The 18265-nt window shown below is 40.1% G+C and overlaps 1 protein-coding gene across 2 annotated transcripts; it reads left to right on the plus strand.

Moving 5' to 3' along the window:
- The first annotated feature begins 1719 nt into the window (after positions 1-1719).
- Positions 1720-16858, plus strand: optn (optineurin). Of its 2 annotated transcripts, none has more exons than XM_080420645.1 (13): positions 1720-1835; positions 3392-3531; positions 4074-4264; positions 5647-5808; positions 6356-6540; positions 6932-7049; positions 9210-9325; positions 9703-9852; positions 12994-13078; positions 13501-13659; positions 14389-14531; positions 15056-15138; positions 15227-16858. In XM_080420645.1, exons 2-13 carry the CDS (start codon positions 3399-3401, stop codon positions 15343-15345), a joined length of 1644 nt encoding a protein of 547 aa, XP_080276771.1. In that variant the 5' UTR covers positions 1720-1835; positions 3392-3398; the 3' UTR covers positions 15346-16858. The 2 variants fall into 2 exon arrangements, with proteins under 2 accessions (XP_080276771.1, XP_080276772.1); XM_080420646.1 differs by having other exon boundaries at positions 5665-5808.
- Positions 16859-18265: the final 1407 nt, after the last annotated feature.

Raw genomic sequence — 18265 nt, forward strand, 5'->3', positions numbered from 1 at the left:
TCCAAGTGTGGTCCAGCTCTGTGGAATGTATGGAATAAAGGTGCAACAAAAACATTAAAATATTGATATGATGCTCATATTAACCTTATTAAGTTGTTTTTTTTATTTTCAGGACCTTGGGCCTGGCGGAGAGACAATAAGGTTTCAATCTGCAAGGTCAGAGACTAGAAATCCTAACGTCACCGTCAGCTGACTGAACACTCCTCCCCAAATATTGGGCAATACAACGACGGGCGACGCACCGTTTTCATTCACAGATCTACAAAACACATGGATGGCTGCGGGACCATGACTTAGCACGGGCTTTAGTGGCGCACATTGAATCAGATCCGTGACGGTACTGCGCAGGTGGAGGCCGTGACGTGTGTTGCCAGCTTTTGTGAGAGAAATAAGCAGCAGGTCTATGAAAACAAGCCAAAAAAATATTAAGCAACTATGCCACTAGGCCATTATGAGCACTTTTAAAACTATAGCATATATGTACACTGTTAGATATGTTATAATCAATAGTATATTAGATTATGATTATTGTATTGTATCATTTTGGATAATTGCATAAAGTATGATGTATTTTGCTCAGAAGGGACAGTTCTGTAACTGCCGATATAAGATGTCCTTGCTCCCTGGCCTATACTCTTTCTTACCCATGAAAGTTGTGACTACAGTTTATCCATGATGCCTCAGCACAGACAACCTTGCCACCAAGATGAGCCTTCGCCCCTGTCCATGTTGATATTATATTGTGGGGTGGGCTTAATGAAAGATAACCTGTCTGTTATATTGGGGAACATTTTGTATTACCAGTAGAGAATATTTTTATGCTGTACCTTGTCTCTCCTGTGCAAATAAGCTCAAGTAAACCTGATTATTATTTAAGACTGACTCTGTGTTACTTCTTATTACGGTATTCCTTATTGAAAGCATACTATCCTGTTTTTTCTAAGTTATCATATACTGTATACATTGAAGATAGCCGATCTACAAGCTCACAACGCGTCGCAGTTGTGAGCTTGTAGATCTGCTATTAAAAAAAATATCTTGAGATAAAATGTGGACTATTTGGAAGATTTTTAAAACATTCTAACAACAAAATCTGTTACATTTTCAGATGGGGGTTAGGGGACAAATATATATTAATTTGGGGGTCCAAACCCTGACATGAAAATGTTTAAGAACCACTGGTTTAAACAAAATTTAGAAACAAGCCCAAAAAGGAAAACGCAACCCGCAACTATACTTACAAGCAACTTTACAGAAAAAACAAGCCCAAAGTCAAGTCAAGTCACATTTATTTATATAGCACATTTCATACAACAAGTGCGGACTCAATGTGCTTAAAATAAAAAATGAAAAATAAAATAAAGACAAGAAAATGCAAAAGTCAGTAATGACACAAATGAACACAATAGCATAGAATGAATTAATACAATGAAAGTCCAGTTTTAAAGATAACTACACACTCCGAACCTAGCTGAAAGCTTGTGAGAATGGGTAGGTTTTTGCTTTTAAAATAATAAACTGTTGTAACAGACCTTAAATCAGCTGGTATAGAATTCCACAGAGTGGAGCCATAGTGAGTAAAGCACCATAGCCTGTTACCTGATTTAGAGTTTATCCTGGGTATAATGACTTATGAGGAGACCTTTGTCAGATGATCTATGTCGCTTATACAAAGCAGACGTGGCAACACTTGTCGTGACGTCGAGACGAGGAAATAAACAACCCAAAGCGACTGTTCTGTCTGAAGATCCCAGTTCTAGGTGGAAGATCTCTCTGACTCTGAGTGGGATCTATTCTACATTACTGCCTTTACAACCAGGTTTACTTTACCACGCGTGAGTAAAATGCTTAGTGTTGGATGGGATGATCGCCATCTGTTTTTGATCAACCACATTCATGTTGTGTAACTAATATTATGAAGTTTTCTCTGCTGTATGTCCGAGCCATGGATCCAAGACGTCATGACCGTCATGGATGAACTTCAACATAGTGTTTGCACTTTCTCCCTTTTTGGCCCGTACATCTACATATACGTTCAGATTTCAAATATAAAAATGCTTACCCCATGGCCACGGATGTTACAATTATGTACGGGCCCTCAGAAGTACACGTAGCTTCCGTATTGTTCAATAAAAAACATTTTAATCCGATCGATGGCCATTTTCTCATAGTTATAACGTATCAGAGTGCAATACACGTCCCAACCGATAGGGTCGCGTAGTTGAAAGTATATGGAGAAAATAAGAAAAAAATGGTCACCGATCGGATTGAAATGCTTTTTATTGAAGAAAACGGAAGATACGGGTACTTCTGAGGGCCCGAACAGAATTGTAACATCCGTGGCCATGGGGTAAGCACTTTATGTGAAATCTGAACGTTTATGTGTAGATGTACGGGCCAGAAAGGGAGAAAGTGCAAACACGATGTTGAAGTTAATCCATGACGGTCATGTATCTGGGCTACCGTATGTCCCAGCAACAGAACCCTCTCTAGGCCCACCTGTAAGAAAATGAAAATGAAAATGAAACTGTAATGTAGAAGGAGGTTGATATGATACAGCTTCTTAATGTCGTTGGCATTCCTTACTGTTGACGTTCGGTCCAATTTGGATCGGATGGAAATTCCCTCCTTGTCTCTGCAATGGGCAGTGGTGTAAAGTAACTAAGTACATTTACTCAAGTACTTTACTTGAATATTTTCAATACTTTTACTTCTACTCCACTACATCTCAGAACCAAATATTGTACAAATATTTACTTTTTATTGTACAATTATTTGAAAACTTGAGTTACTAGTTACTTTGCAGATTTTGATTATTATTACAAAACATACATTAACCACTTCAGCCCTATATACATTTTTGGCCATATGAAAATAGCCAATCTACAAGCTGTATATGCTTGTAGATCTGCTATTTTCAAAAGATTTTAATACATTTATAAATTTGAAAACTTAATGGAACATTCTGCATAAAGAGTACTTTCTACTTTGCTCTGGCTTTGCTGCAATGTAGAAATACTCTGTTAGGTAAAAGACCGGAATTGATTGTAAAACAATCAATCAATTCTGGACTTTTACTTGTAACTGAGTATTTCTACATTGCAGTATTCATACTTTTACTTAAGTAAAAAAATTGAGTGCTTTTCCCACCACTGTTCATGGGTTGTTTTGAAGATTTATAATGGGTTGTTTTGATAATACGTTTGTCTAACTATCAGTGCCAGTAACCACAACTATGTGCCCTGATGACTAATTCCTGATCTGCTGATAAGGTTATTTAACTGGATGATGTCGGATGATGATGCGTGGCTGTGACTGAAAGCAATGAGTCAGTTGGTAATTTTACCATTCACCATAGGCCTAATGTCCTAACAATACTCTCTCCTTTTAGTAGGAGCATGGCCTCTGGTGCCCCCATGATGAATGGGGACATTTCTCGGGGCCCGGTGCCTGCAGTAGGCTCGCAAGGAGCCCTGGAAGAAACCCTTGAACAGATGAACATCCTCATCCAGGAGAACAGAGATCTCAAGGGTGAGGGGGAAAAAAAAAGTCATCCTGAAAATACAAGCAGGAAGACATTATTGACGAGTCATGGTTGCCGGCGTTGTATTGCAGTGTGGTCTAGGGACCCCCAGGGGTCCTCCGTCCTTGATAGGGTTCCAGGGCATCCCAGCTAAATTATTTATTGTTAGGAACCAAACGGACACTTAGACTTAGAGCTTTGGTTCTCAATGTGGGGTCCGGGGACCCCCAGGGGTACTTGCGGGGGGGTTCCAGGGGGTCCCCAGGAAAATGTACATTTCTGCAAACCTTTTTGAATATATATATTTTTTAAAGCGAACATTTGTAACTCAAATCTTTGCTTCTGGGGGGTCCCTGGAACGAAATATTTTGAGATGGGGGTCCGCGGCCAAATACATATAATTTTGGGGGTCCTTGACATGAAAAAGTTTGAGAACCACTGACTTAGAGGTCTGTAACTCAGCATTGTTTGTTATGGGGGTCTGTGGCCCAATCAAAAAGTGTGAGAAGAACCACTGCTGTATTGTGACTTCTCTGCGTTCCCCCTGCAGAGGCACTGAGACAAACCAACCTGTCTATGAAGGAGCGTTTTGAGGGCCTGTCAGCCTGGCGAGAGAAGCAGAGAGAGGAGAGGGACTTCCTGGAGGGGAGGCTGGAGGAGGCGCGTGGCCGCATGGAAGCTCTCACTCTGCGCAACCAAGAGCTCAGCAAGAAAGTGCAGGAGACGGAGGGGAGTGGAATGGTGAGAGCCAGGGAATGACAATGGTTGAAATAGCCGAGTAGAACTTTACCAATTAAACCCCCTATTACATACATGAGCAACTGGCGGCCCGGGGGCCACATGCAGCCCCCACCTTCACTTAATGCGGCCCGCAGGTTAATATCGGATTACTGATATATTATTGATTTCAGCTGTTACAATTCCAAGCATGTAAACATGACCCGCTTTAATTACTTATATATTAGTAACTTAATGACTAGCATTATCTTCTTTTTTATGTCCAATGTATTTGTATTTAAGTTCATAAAGTTAACATAAAGGGGAAGACCACTCATTTTCAACATTGAACTATGTCTTTAATACACCTTAGAGCTGTTGTGTGGGGGAAAAAAGAAAAAAGTCCCCCCCCCCCCTTCTGTGTTGCCTAGAAAAGGATAATTGATTGAGGTCATGTGATCAGTGACATACGCAGGGTGAACTTTTGGCTCCGCCCCCTCAGCCAAAATTAGCAGATCTACAAGCTCAAAACGCGACGCGTTTTGAGCTTGTAGATCTGCTAATTTTGCTACTTTTGTGTGACATAGAATGGCGAAGTACAGCATTAATTTAGAGAAGAGGTTTCTGCCTGACAGTATGCAATGTGGCCCTCTGGAGTGAGTGTGGAAATATAGTGGCCCCCTCCACCAAATCTCTTTGCCCAAAATAGGCGATCTACAAGCTCACAACATGTTGTCGTGTTGTGAGCTTGTAGATCATTTAGTTTTGGCAAATGTTCCTACCAGAATAGGGATGCAAGTGTTCATTAGAGGGAATAGTGGTTGTGAAGATTCATTATAAGTCTCTTATTTAGTTTTTGTCTTTGCTTGGAATCTCATCATGAATATGAAATATTGTTGCAGTTGATGTAAATGCAACTACGCAATTGCCAATTATTATAGCTATCAATTGGTTTTGTATTATTTTATCACCAACCTATGTTGCTTTCATAGACCATAGGTGGCACTATATGAACAATAAACAAAATATTTTGTTAACCCGATTTAGCCCGATTCAGACATTGGCTAATTGAGAGGACTGCCCCTGCTACTCACCTGATTTTAAATGTTTGCCCAGCCTTTATCTGTCACGACTCTGAAGAAGCTGTGCATTGTGCTAACATCGAAACGTTAGTTGTTGTCTTGTATAATTGTTCCTTCAATAAAGAGGCTTCAACTTGTCCGAGTGCTGCCCCAGTGTTATCCTCACGTTTATTGCTGCTTGTGACCCTCTGCTGTGACACACCAGACCTACCTCTACTTGGCTGAGGAGCGGTGAAACTCCCTTTCATGTGTTCCTTGGAAGAATCTGCCGTTATTATTTATTTTGCCTCGATTTCTTTGGTTTAACTGGGATTTCATTTCCAGGCAGCATCGGCCAATCAGAGCACAGAGCTGGACGCACTGCGTGTCCAGGTGGCTCGGCTGCAAGCTGAGAAGAACGACTTGGTGGCCATGAACTCTGAACTCCAACTCAAGACAGGCCAGGGGTCACCAGATGACTCCTTCATAGAGATCATAACGTTTGAAGTAAGTACCACACACACACACACACACACACACACACACACACACACACACACACACACACACACACACACACACTGGTACCACCCACTCATAAAACACACAGGCAAATTCTCCTTCTACAGCACTGCCACCCAGGTTTGGAATAGTCTAGCCCCTTCCCTCAAAAAGTGCAGTTCGCTGGGCTTATTTAAAACGGCTCTGAAAACTCACCTTTCAGGAGGCCAAAAAAGGAGGTAGTACTATTTTCCCATTAGACAGACGACCCCCTGTTTTGTACATATAGCTTTTTATTTTTTTCCTCTGCTTTTTAAATTTTTTGTTTGTACTTAGTGTTATCTTTTTCTGTATTTTTTTAATTGATATTTGAACTGTGGTGCCACTATATATGACTATGAATTGAATACCAAAGACCTCATTTTGAACTGACCCAATTAGACAAAGTATTTTAAATGTAAATGTGCTGTTTTACATTTTTGCCTGATGATAAAATATTCAATCAATCAACACACACACACACACACTAATGTGTTCCTGCTTGGATTTTCAGGATGGCGATGCGGAGGGTCTGAGGGATGCATGTGGAGGTGAAAGGTGTGGTCGGCAGGACTTGAGCATGAGCGCCTCTCGGCTGGAGTCTGAGGAATTGACCGTGAGCCAGCTCCTCCAGCTCCTAAGGAAGGAGACGCAGAAGGCGGAGAAATTGGAAATTGAGCTCCAGGCATCTCAGGCCAGGTAGGCCTAAGGTTTTTAAGTTGCCTAATTTTTAATGTGATATGTATTTAACCACTTAAGTCCGATTTTATGCTTTGAAGTGCCTTGTGAATGTGGACACAATGTGAAATCCTGACCTGAGTGTTAATTTAACTCTTGAGAGTGTGCAAATGGACCTGTTAAGGGTCCGTGGCCTAATGCATATCAACCTGGGGGTCCTTGAAATTCAAAAGGTTGAGAATCACAGTTGTAGATCAGCTATTTTGTGAGAAATTCTGAAAATGTTTTAACATATTCGCCTACAATGACATGAAAACAGCTACGCCTGGTTGAAAGTGGTTAAATGGCCTATTTCTGGGCCTATAGTGTGTAAGTCTGGAACACTGCCTCATGTACCTCTTTTATACTGTAGGATCATGGAGTTGGAAGAGAAGAGTTTGGTCATTGAGAGCTCAACACAAACCTCCCTGCAGCCAGAGAAGGGGACGGATGGGAAAACCCAACAAGGAGAAACTGGGAAGGAAGAAAAGGTATATACTAGCAGTAATGGTACATTAGTACAGCAGTTGTGATAATGGTGGCGGTAGTAATAGTATTAGTAGTGATAGTAAAATTATAGGGGGTGTGACTAAGTGTTGATTTCGTCGACTAAAACTATGACGAAAAATGTTCGTCGACTACCTTTTTTCACTGACGAAAACTAAATAAAAACTAAGCTATGACGACTAAAACTGAGACTAAATATATTTACAATTTCGTCAGCAAATAAAAACTAGACTAACATTTTAGTGAGGGTTTAGTGGAGAAGAGATCCAGTAGAACTGAGACAAGTTATTTTATGTTTGGTTTCGCTCGGGTGTTGCGCTTGCAACCAAGTCTAAAATCAGCCATTACGACGGCATCAAGGCACCGGCAAAATACATTTTAGTCGACTAAATCAACTGTAGATTTAGTTGACTATAATCTTATGATATTTAGTCGACTAAAACTAGACAAACTAAAACATTTCAGATGACTAAAATATGACTAAAACTAAATGGAATTTTATTCAAAAGACTATGATTAAAACTTTGATTGATTGATTGAAATTTTTATTAGGCAAAAGAATGTAAAACAACACAGTTACATTTATAATACTTTTGTCTAAAAGGTCCGACCAAAAAAGTCCTTGCGGTCTTGTTTCCGTTGGGGTCCTTGAATTAATTTCATAGACATATATAATAGCAACCAAACAGTTCAAATCAACATAAAAAACAGAAAAAAATACCACTATGTACAAAAAAAGCATCATGAAAAATAAATAAAAAGTATATACAAAAAAAGGGGGGAGGGGGGGCATCTGTCTACAGGGAAACTGGTACTATCCATAGACTGTGGTACTACCTCATCTTATGGCCTCCAGAAAGATGAGTTTTTAGGGCTGTTTTGAATGAGCCCAACGAACTGCATTTTTTGAGGGATGGGGTTAGGGTTAGGTATTCCATACCTCAGTGGCCGTGGTGTAATTTGCCCATGTTTGTTTTATGGGTGGGTGGTACCAGATTGTTGTTTACACTCCCTCTAGTTTCGTGACTGTGGGTGTCACTAACTTTTTGGAGGTATTTTGATAAGCGGGTATAGGGGGCATTTCGGGCAAATCTGCATTTACAATTTTGAAGACCAGTCCCATTTTTAGTTGTTTAACCCTGTCTTCCACCCTGAGCCAGCCTAGGCTGGTAAAGTGAGTGGGAGAGAGGTGGGTCATGGGCCCCAGTCCGAGAAGTAGTCGAATCAGTTTCTTTTGGGAGGTTTGAAGCTTAGTCTTCAGTGACACTGAGGTGTTGGAGTACCAAGAGGAGCTAGCATAGTCAAAAAGGGGCTGAATCAGGGCCCCTGAGAGGATCCTGAGGGCCTGAGGGTTGACAAAAGAGGAAACTCTGCCCATATATCTGGTTCTCAACTAAATAAAGATTTGCTGTCAAAATCAACACTGGGGTGTGTAATGATGAAAATCAAATCTGTAGTAGAAATGCGTGTTTGTAATAATATTTCCGGATCAGTGCTGCATGATTATGGGTACAATTATTATCCTGATTACTTTGATATTGTAATTACGATTATTGATGATAAAATTGGATTATTTTAATTACATTTATTTTACAATTTTCTTAATATGTCTTTGGTTTTTGTGCTTATGGGTACCATATACCAGATGGCATGCACAGTAATAGTCTCTGTGTGATTATTGTTCTTCTGTGGTCTGAATCATGGATGGACGGATGGGTTGTACAATGTTCTCACATATCAAGTTTTGTGTAATTGTGAGGAGACGAGGACGAGGTGCAACAGCTGACCTAATAAGATGTAATGTTTGAAGTTTCATGATTACATAATCGTGAAACATTGATTTTGATTTGATGATAAAAAAAGGAAAGGGCACTTCAGCACGTGAAATGGGGCTGAGCGATATGACTTGAAATCAATTATTTCAAACGTAAAAAAAAAAAGAACTATAGTGAAACTAGCAGATCTACAAGTGTTTATACATACGAAATAAAACAAATATAAAATAAAACCTGCTTGTCGATTTTGTTATATTTTCGAATTGCCTAGGCCTAATGTGAAATCAAGCTGCAAGGACAAATCCCAGAGAAACGCTGTCCTATCGATGACTTGTTTTGACACAATTAGATGTTCTTCTTGTGGTTCAGGCTGCGTCCGAGGTGGAGGATCTGAAGTCTCAGATGATGGCACTGTTTAAAGAGCTGCAGCAGGCTCAGAGTAAACTGGGAGAAGCAGAGGGTATGAAGAAGAAACTCCAAGACAGGTAAGACCGCAGAAATGGACAAGTAAAGAACAAACCTTTTCATTCATACCAATGCTGTTCATCTGTGTCAGACACGCAAGAGGGGGGGGGGGGGAGTAATCGATCCACATGGGACTTACTGCTTGATTAAAGTATATTCATTATGCACATGCCCATTGCCTGCATTGTTCAGTCTTTTAAACCAGAAGAGAAGATTTGTGTTAAAAAACGTTTTTTTCTGCAATTGTTGTCTACAGTTGTTAATAACAGTTATTCGACATATCGGTATATTATTATTTCATAAACAATATTCAAGGCGGGGTTGTGCCTTGCACCCATTGAAGTTCTGCTTATGGTGAACTGTCACTTCTTTCATTGCTTTCTCGCTCTCTCTGTAGATGTCGAGAAGTGGAACAGGACGTGGTGACTCTACGTGCCCAGCTGGTGGACAAGCAGGCAGTGCAGACAGAGAATGACAGGCTAAAGCTGCAGCTGGACAGCATGCAGGCTCAGAGCCAGCTGGAGCAAAGGAAGACTGGCGAGGAGAGGTGGGAGAGAACACACACACACACACACACACACACACACACACACACACACACACACACACAGGCAACCACTTTCTGACGTTTGTAGGTCGTTGGCTATTTAAAAATATTGCTATTAACACACCCATATTCCTTTAGCGTGTCCGCTTCTCATGCTGTATCTGAACCATACACATGAGTCTTAAGTCACCAATAATAATAACACAAAATACAAATAATATATCTATAAATTCACAAAGCACGTATGTCTCCACTGGCTTCTCTGATTGGCCAACCAGTTTTGGCAGATCTTTGCTTCACGTTTGTGCTGTTGCACCCATATAAGTGGTAGTGTGTACAATCGAACTCCATTACAACTCCAATTATGGAGATCCTATTTAGTTAATCGGTCCTGTGTACTCCGACAACAGGTATAGTAGGGGGTACTAAGTGAAAAATCGTTACGCGGCGGATAAAAGCATGAAATTTGATACAGATGTCCCTTGGGTCATCCTAAAACATCCTAGAAGGGGTGCCCAAAAAAATCTTAAACAGGAAGTGAGTTATGGACAAAATCCAAAATGGCCACCTAAACTGTTGACCGTTGACTCAAAAGACACCAAAATAATCTCCAAAAAGCATAAAATGTGGCACACATGTCCTTTGGGTCATCCTAAGACATCCTAGAAGGGGAGCCCAAAAAAATCTGAAACAGGAAGTGAGTTATTGACCAAATTGAAAATGGCCGCCTAGTGTTGTCGATTGACTCAAAAGACAACTAAAGAATCTCCAAAAAGTATAAAATGTGTCACACATGTCCCTTGGGTCATCCTAAGACATCCTAGAAGGGGTGCCCAAAAAAGTCTTCAACAGGAAGTGAGTTATTGACTAAATTGAAAATGGCCGCCTACAGTGTTGGCGATTGACTCAAAAAGCCTATAGAATCTCCAAAAAGTATACAATTTGGCACATATGTCCCTTGGGTCATCCTAACACATCCTAGAAGGGGTGCCAAAAATAATCTGAAACAGGAAGTGAGTTATTGACTAAATTGAAAATGGCCGCCTACAGTGTTGAAAGATGATGCAAGATACCTACAGAATCTCATAAAAGCATGAAATGTGGTACAAATGTCCCTTGGGTGATCTGAACGCATCCTACAAGGGGTGCCCAAAAAGGTTTTAAACAGGAAGTGACCGCCTAAATGCAGTTGACACAAAAGAAAACATAAGGGGACGTCATAAAAGTGTATAATTTGGTACGTACATTGAGTGCTTCTTAATATATCCTAGAAGGGGTTATTTATCTGTTTGCTTGTTTATTAAACTTTTTAGGAAGGGACCATGTTGAAGAAATTCTAAATGGCTGTTTAAACAGTTGACCATGGCAGTCTGCATATTATGCAGACTCAATACGACAGGTTATGCAGTGCATAACTTGCCGTATTTTGTAGTCTACCTTCTGTTTTTATTTCTACATCACTTATTTATTTTACTTTCTGCATAATTTTTTTATTGTACTCTTTGAATCTTCTTTATTTATCTAACTCTCTGCATATTCTCATTTATTTTACTCTGCATCTTATCTTACTCTGCATATTCTTATTTTACTCTCTGCATCTTATTTATTTTGCACTCTACATCTTCTTGCTTGTTTTACACTCTATCTTCTCATGTATTTTCTTCTTGATCATTACTGTTTTTTTGTGATTAGTGTTTAGTAACTACATGTATTCATGTGTGCCATTTCGCAATTACCAGCACATTGGCATAATGCTCTGCAAGGTAACCCAGCATCCCGGCATCTACACTTTCTCGAACAGAAGGGCTCAGCTTTGCAGCCACACTTGAGTTCTCTACAAACTTAAGCAGCCTCTGGCAAGAGTGTCCATAAAGGTGTCCACGAATCAGCGACTTTAATTTATTTGTCAGGAGATGGTAGAGATTGCATAGCTTTCAGGCTTCTGGACCAAATGCTAGATTGGCTGCTCGATTTGAATATTGTAGCAGTGCAGCCCGTGTGGGAGGAGTGTTTTCCATTGAGAGACTATTCAAACTTGTTTTGGCACCCCTTAGGATGCATTCAGATCACCCAAGGGACATTTGTACCAAATTTCATGCTTTTATGAGATTATTTTTTATGAGTGTCTTTTGCATCATCTGTCAAGACTGTACACAGCCATTTTCAATTTAGTCAATAACTCACTTCCTGTTTCAGATCATTTCAGGCACCCCTTCTAGGATGTCTTAGGATGACCCAAAGGGACATGTATGCCATTATGAGATTCTTTAGTTGTCTTTTGAGTCAACACTGTAGGCGGTCATTTTCAATTTTGTCAATGACTCACTTCCTGTTTAAGATTTTTTTGGGCACCCCTTCTGGGATGTCTTGGGATGACCCAAGGGACATGTCTGCCAAATTGTATGCTTTTATGAGATTCTTTAGTTGTCTTTTGAGTCAATAGATAACACTGTAGGCAGCCATTTTCAATTTTGTCAATAACTCGCTTCCTGTTTCAGATTCCTTTGGGCACCCCTTCTAGGATGTCTTAGGATGACCCAAGGGACATATGTGCCAAATTTTATGCTTTTTGGAGATTATTTTGGTGTCTTTTGAGTCAACGGTCAACAGTTTAGGTGGCCATTTTGAATTTTGTCCATAAGTCACTTCCTGTTTAAGATTTTTTTGGGCACCCCTTCTAGGATGTTTTAGGATGACCCAAGGGACATCTGTATCAAATTTCATGCTTTTATCCGCCGCGTAACGATTTGGCAATTTTTTGTGCTTAGTACCCCCTACTAGTACTGACAACAACTGCAATGGGTATTGCATGCATTCCCAACTTGCATCGTTCCCGACTTGCATCGTTTCTGAGTAGGCCAGTGGTGTTTATATAAATAACTTGTTGATTTTAATATCCAACGTTCTTAGTACTGGGGTAATGGGTACCACACTGGGTACTCTTAACAATGAGTACAACGAGTACTCTTGACAACCGCTACAACAGGTATCGCATAACTGGGTGAGGCATGCATTCCCAACTTTTCCGACTTACATTGTTCCCAACTTGCGTGGTGTCCGAGTAGGTCAGTGCCCGAATGCCACCGGTCTTGTTAAATAACGATAATTCATCCCACCAATAATCCCCATTCTCCATCTCAGGAACAACCTGGCGCAGCTGAAGGATGCCTACACCAAGCTCTTTGAAGACTACAACGAGCTCAAAGAGGAGAAGAAAAAGAGAGAGGTGACTCTGTCCACAGCCAACATCTACACTACATCTGTTATAATGTATTACATGTAAATATCCTCTACCAAGCAAATAGACAACTTCCAGTATTGTGCAACATTGCTTGTGTGGAATTGGTATGGCTGTCATTAAAATGCGTAGTCTAATTTGTGCATTAAAATGCACAAAACCTTATCAGTAAAACTCATTATTTACTTGAGACTTGATGTATGAAGAGAATTTGGGACTTGGATTCTAATAACTTGAGACTGGACTTGATTACTTTTAAAAAAATGGTCTTAAATAACGTATGTGAGCAAGTTTGACATGGTTAGAATAAGTTCTAAAAGTCTTTTTTTTATATATTTTCCGTTAATTAACCAGCCCTATTGAGAACTGACTTAAAACTCAAACGAAGTTGTCTTGAACATACCTTCTAGACTCAGATGGCGCCCAAGGAGGCGTTGGATGACATGCAGGCCCGGCTGGCTGCAGCAGAACAGGCCCTGGCTACTAAACAAGAGAAGATGGATGCCATGAAGCAGGAGATCTTCCAGAAAGAGAAGGAGCTGGAGACCATCTCTGTCTTCCAGGCCCAGGTGTGTGTGTGTGTGTGTGTGTGTGTGTGTGTACTTGTATTACTATCCTTGTGAGGGCCAGATGTTCCCACATGTATAGTAGAATTTGAGAAATGGACATTGTGACGACCATTGTCCTGGTCCTCACAAGAGAAATTGTTGTTTTAATGGTTAGTTTTACTATTTGGAAAATATTCAATTGGGGGTTAGGATTAGGCGTTTAGGGGTTGGGTTTAGAGTCATGCCTGATTTATACTCTGTTGAGAAAGACAAACGTGTGTCTGTGCGTAGACATGCCTTTAGCGTTCCCCAAATGATTAAAATGTAAGGAAAAACCTGACTGTTGGTTAAAACAGAAAAGAATTGCACATACACAGGCCAAGAAGGAGCGCTCCTCTTAAGCCTAATTTTATGCTTCAGCTTACGATGGTGCCATGCTTCTAAAATGGCTGATCTACAAGCATCACAACGCGCTGTGAGCTTGTAGGTCGGCTATTTTAGAAGCGCCACACTGTCGTGTATAACTCGGGCTTTACCTTGCCCTAGGAAAAAAAGTAAATTGAAAACAGTAGCACATCCATGTAATGTTACGGTTGAATATTGTAAACAAGACGTTGCTGATACATGCTGTCCTAGGTGTGTGCTATGCTAATTGAGTATTTTACAACGGGACTCAGCCATTCAGAATCCAGGACTAGAACTATCTGTTTTAGAAGAATAAATAACTTGCTGTGGCACTTCTGTTTGCAGGCAGAGGTGTATTCATCAGACTTTTATGCTGAGCGTGCAGCCAGAGAGAAGATCCATGAAGAGAGGGAACGCCTGGCTGCTCAGTTGGAGTTCGTAAAGAAGCAGAACTCCCAACTTCAAGAGGAAATGGATTCACTGGGCAGGTGTGGCTGAATAATTTATGTTTTGGCAAAGAAATTGTCGTGCAACATGGGACTCAACATAAATCACATAATACATTTTCTTTTGTCTAGTGGCAAAATATTACGTAATATATCATGTGCTCAACACCTTGTCACCGAAACATCAATTACACTTAAGTGAGCACTTCACCCATTTTCAACCTATCTTGATATAAATGGTATTTATAATGCTTAGGAGTAGTTCACTCAAATAATTACTTATTTTCTATCAATTACACACCCCATAAAGCCTTGCATTCATGGAGATGTTTTGTTACATTCCTAAGCCCAAAACTGCCGATCTACAAGCTCACACGAAGCGTTGTGAGCTTGTCGATCTTATATTCTTTGGCTAATGTTCCCCCCATAATATGGATGCTGGGGTTCAATCAAGTGGTTATCTGCCTTCTCAGCTTTCCTGCTGTCTGTCTTGATAAAATATCCATGTATTTTTATGGAACCAATGATATGAAGAGAATACAGCCATTCTCTTATCTTCTGCATAGGCAATCCCTGAACGAGATGCAAAGGAGACACGTGCCACGGGGAGGCAATCCACATGGGGGCGCTGGTGCACAGGGTGGAAGAGGTAATGCTGTGTGTACATCAACATGTTTTTTGATAGGCCAGTAGCAGGTACAGCAAAGGTCCTAATGAGCCCCTCTGACTCTTCTCAGGTGACGGCAGAGAATGGCAGCAGCAGGTGAACATCCCGGAGCATGCCTGTCCCAAATGCAACGAGATTCTACCAGACCTGGACAGTCTGCAAATCCACATCATGGATTGCATCATCTGAACTACTGTCTCTGTCAAGCCCAGAGACAGTAGAACACTGTCTCTGCCCCGAGAACACCATTCAAAACCCAATAGAACACGGCGGCCGCATCCATTGAGTTCTATAGTGCGTGCCAAAAATCCTGAAGGGGGCGTCAACAAGTGTCATTTTGTAGCGGCGGACTTTGTGGGGTATAAACAGGTTGACTTAACATTGCCCCCCACAAGTATGTCTGCAGCTACTATGCCACACCCCCCGTGGTGACGGCAAGTTGGCACGCACTATAGAGAAGTGGTGCCATGTTATATTCGGTTCCTCAAGCTGTAGAGTATCTGAACTACAACAACTTGTGCAATCCTAAGTAGCACCATAAAGTAATAGGAAATCCAGAAATGAAAATTCTGTCATCATCTCCTCACCCTCATGCCAGTTGAAACGGGTGAAGGTTCTTTTTGGGTCCTCCTTGAAGGAGTTCCACGGGTTGTTCAAATGTATTCCCAATTTTAAAAAAATTACACATTTTGTTGGGGCCGGAAGACCCCAGAGATTTGTGTTGTTAAATTTTAACAACACAAATCTCTGGGGTCTTCCTGGCCGGCCAAATGCATATCAATTTGGGTGTCCTCGACATGAACCACTGTTCGTGTCATGGAAATGTGCGTCTGTCAGAGGCTGTCAAAAATAAGCAAAACATTTACATTACACCAAATTACACCATTAAAATGCATGTATTTGACCCTTAAGCTAGCTGAGTAGATGATGATAATATATTCATTTTTTGGGGGGTTGACTATTCCTTTAATATATAAGTCTTCCTCTGCTTTGAACTGTACCTCTTTTCTGATCCACAATCCTTTGATATTGGAACCGGGCAATCACATGGTTCATCTCTAAATGCTTGGTAGACGGTAATATACATTAAAATGTGGTCTGGTATTGGATGAAGGATAGAAATAAGTATAAGTACTGACAAGTGTGTGATTTTCTTTTATGTGTAGCCTGTACCCACACTTACAGATTATTAATCAGCCAAAGTTGAACCTTTTACAGGTTAAATATTGAATAATTAGCTGGGATGCTCTGAGATCTTTGGAGGTGTGTTTATTTAAGAAAATTCATTCTGTTTTCTTTGGCAAAAGGAATATCGTGTTCAATATTTCCAATATTCAGGTCTATCTTAGTGGTGGCAAACAGCCCGTAGGCACTTTAATGTTGCGATTTGTCTTTCAACTCTTGTTTACCTAGTAGCAACATAAAAAAATATGAACATACTGTATTAAGCTGATTCTGTTAACCTACAGTATGTGTACTGTATATTACTGTACATCACCTTATGTTCTAGTGTGTTAACTGGCACATCTTTCTACCAAACATCTGCTTCGTAAGTTAAGTTGTCTATGACCTTAAATTCTGTGCTTTAGTTTTATGAATATAATAAAAACAGTTTTCAAATATTTGCTGTCTCTGTCTGACAAACAGCACAGGATGTCAACATGAATTGATTTTTGTGTAAATTAAATACATGGTAATGTTACATACTGTACCATATTGACAGAGTGTACAGCAATATGGACATCATCTATCAAATACAAAGTTATATTTATTCATTACAATACACTTGTGTGTTAGATTATTTAATATGGCACATATTATAATATATATTATAAAGTACACAGGTATATTAGGTTTAATATATTATGTATCTCTATTCATTCGTTTTTACTGTCTAGTAGGGCAGTGGTCTCAACCTTTTCATGCCGTGACCCCCCCCCAAAATAATCATTTGAACTGAGGACCCCCAAAATAATCATATTTAATCTGGAGACCCCCCCAAAATAATCATTATATTTGAACTGGGGACCCCCAAAAAATAATCATATTTAATCTGGAGACCCCCCCCAAAATAATCATTATATTTGAACTGGGGACCCCCCCCCCAAAAAATAATAATAATATAATATTTGAACTGGGGACCCCCCCACCCTGACAATAATCATTATATTTGAACTGGGGACCCCCCAAAAAAATCATATTGGAACTGGGACCCCCCCCCCAAAATAATCATATTGGAACTGGGGACCCCCCCACCCCACCCTGACAAGCTCTTGGAATTGTAGGAGTTGAGGCATTACTTTTAGTTAGACTTGGTTCCACAGATAAATATTTTGAAAATAGCAGATCTCTAGCGTCTAGCAGATCGCTTGTAGATCTGCTATTTCCACGATTTTCGCCTCTTGAGGCTCTTTATTATATTATTTGAGAACTTGGCCAATGTTTGATCAGTATAGTTTGTTGATTACTTTTGGCATAGTAATGGTCATTGTTTCTTGTATTTTTTTAGGTACTAAAAAGGATTTAAAATGACTTAAATTGTAACTTCACTGTCATCTGGAGACCCCCCCCCCCCTGAGAACCACTGTATAATTGACTGTACCCTTTTCGGGTTAACACTAGCGCATAGTTGTCTGTGTGTGCCTGACAGTTAAACCGATTACCGATCATAATCTGATCATAATCAAAATGTTTTGTTATTTTAAATTTATTTTCCTGATAGTTAATTTAATTTTAACTATCAATTTAATTAGAGAGAAATGAGAATGCAAAGGAAAGCGGACACACACAGTATGCAGTTTTAATCAGGCAAATCGAAAACAACCTACAATTCAACAACACGACGGGGTCCTTCCAGTGTTGCCATGTCCGCTTATTATAAGCGACTTATGACTTGATTTTCTGTAAAGTTGCTTGTAAATATTGGTTAGTTGCGCGTTGCGTTTTTTGGGCTTGTTAGTGTAGTAGTTACTTATTTGGGCTTTTTCCCCCCACAATTTTATTTTATTATTTCAACCATATATGTTCCTGTCATGGACCGCCAAATTAATATGTATTTTGTCCCCCATCTGAAAATGTTTTATGCCAGGGAGCCGCATGCCAGACTTGT

This window comes from Gymnoscopelus braueri (genome assembly GCF_963280865.1).
Source record: "Gymnoscopelus braueri genome assembly, chromosome: 23".
NCBI lineage: Eukaryota > Metazoa > Chordata > Actinopteri > Myctophiformes > Myctophidae > Gymnoscopelus > Gymnoscopelus braueri.

What these genes read in the sequence shown, in the direction of transcription:
- optn (XM_080420645.1), top strand. Translation starts at nt 3,399, where the DNA reads ATGGCCTCTGGTGCCCCCATGATGAATGGGGACATTTCTCGGGGCCCG. An exon ending in CTCCAGGCATCTCAGGCCAG is followed by an intron (nt 6,541 to 6,931) that starts GTAGGCCTAAGG and finishes TTTATACTGTAG; the next exon opens with GATCATGGAGTTGGAAGAGA. An exon ending in AGGAGAAGAAAAAGAGAGAG is followed by an intron (nt 13,079 to 13,500) that starts GTGACTCTGTCC and finishes CATACCTTCTAG; the next exon opens with ACTCAGATGGCGCCCAAGGA.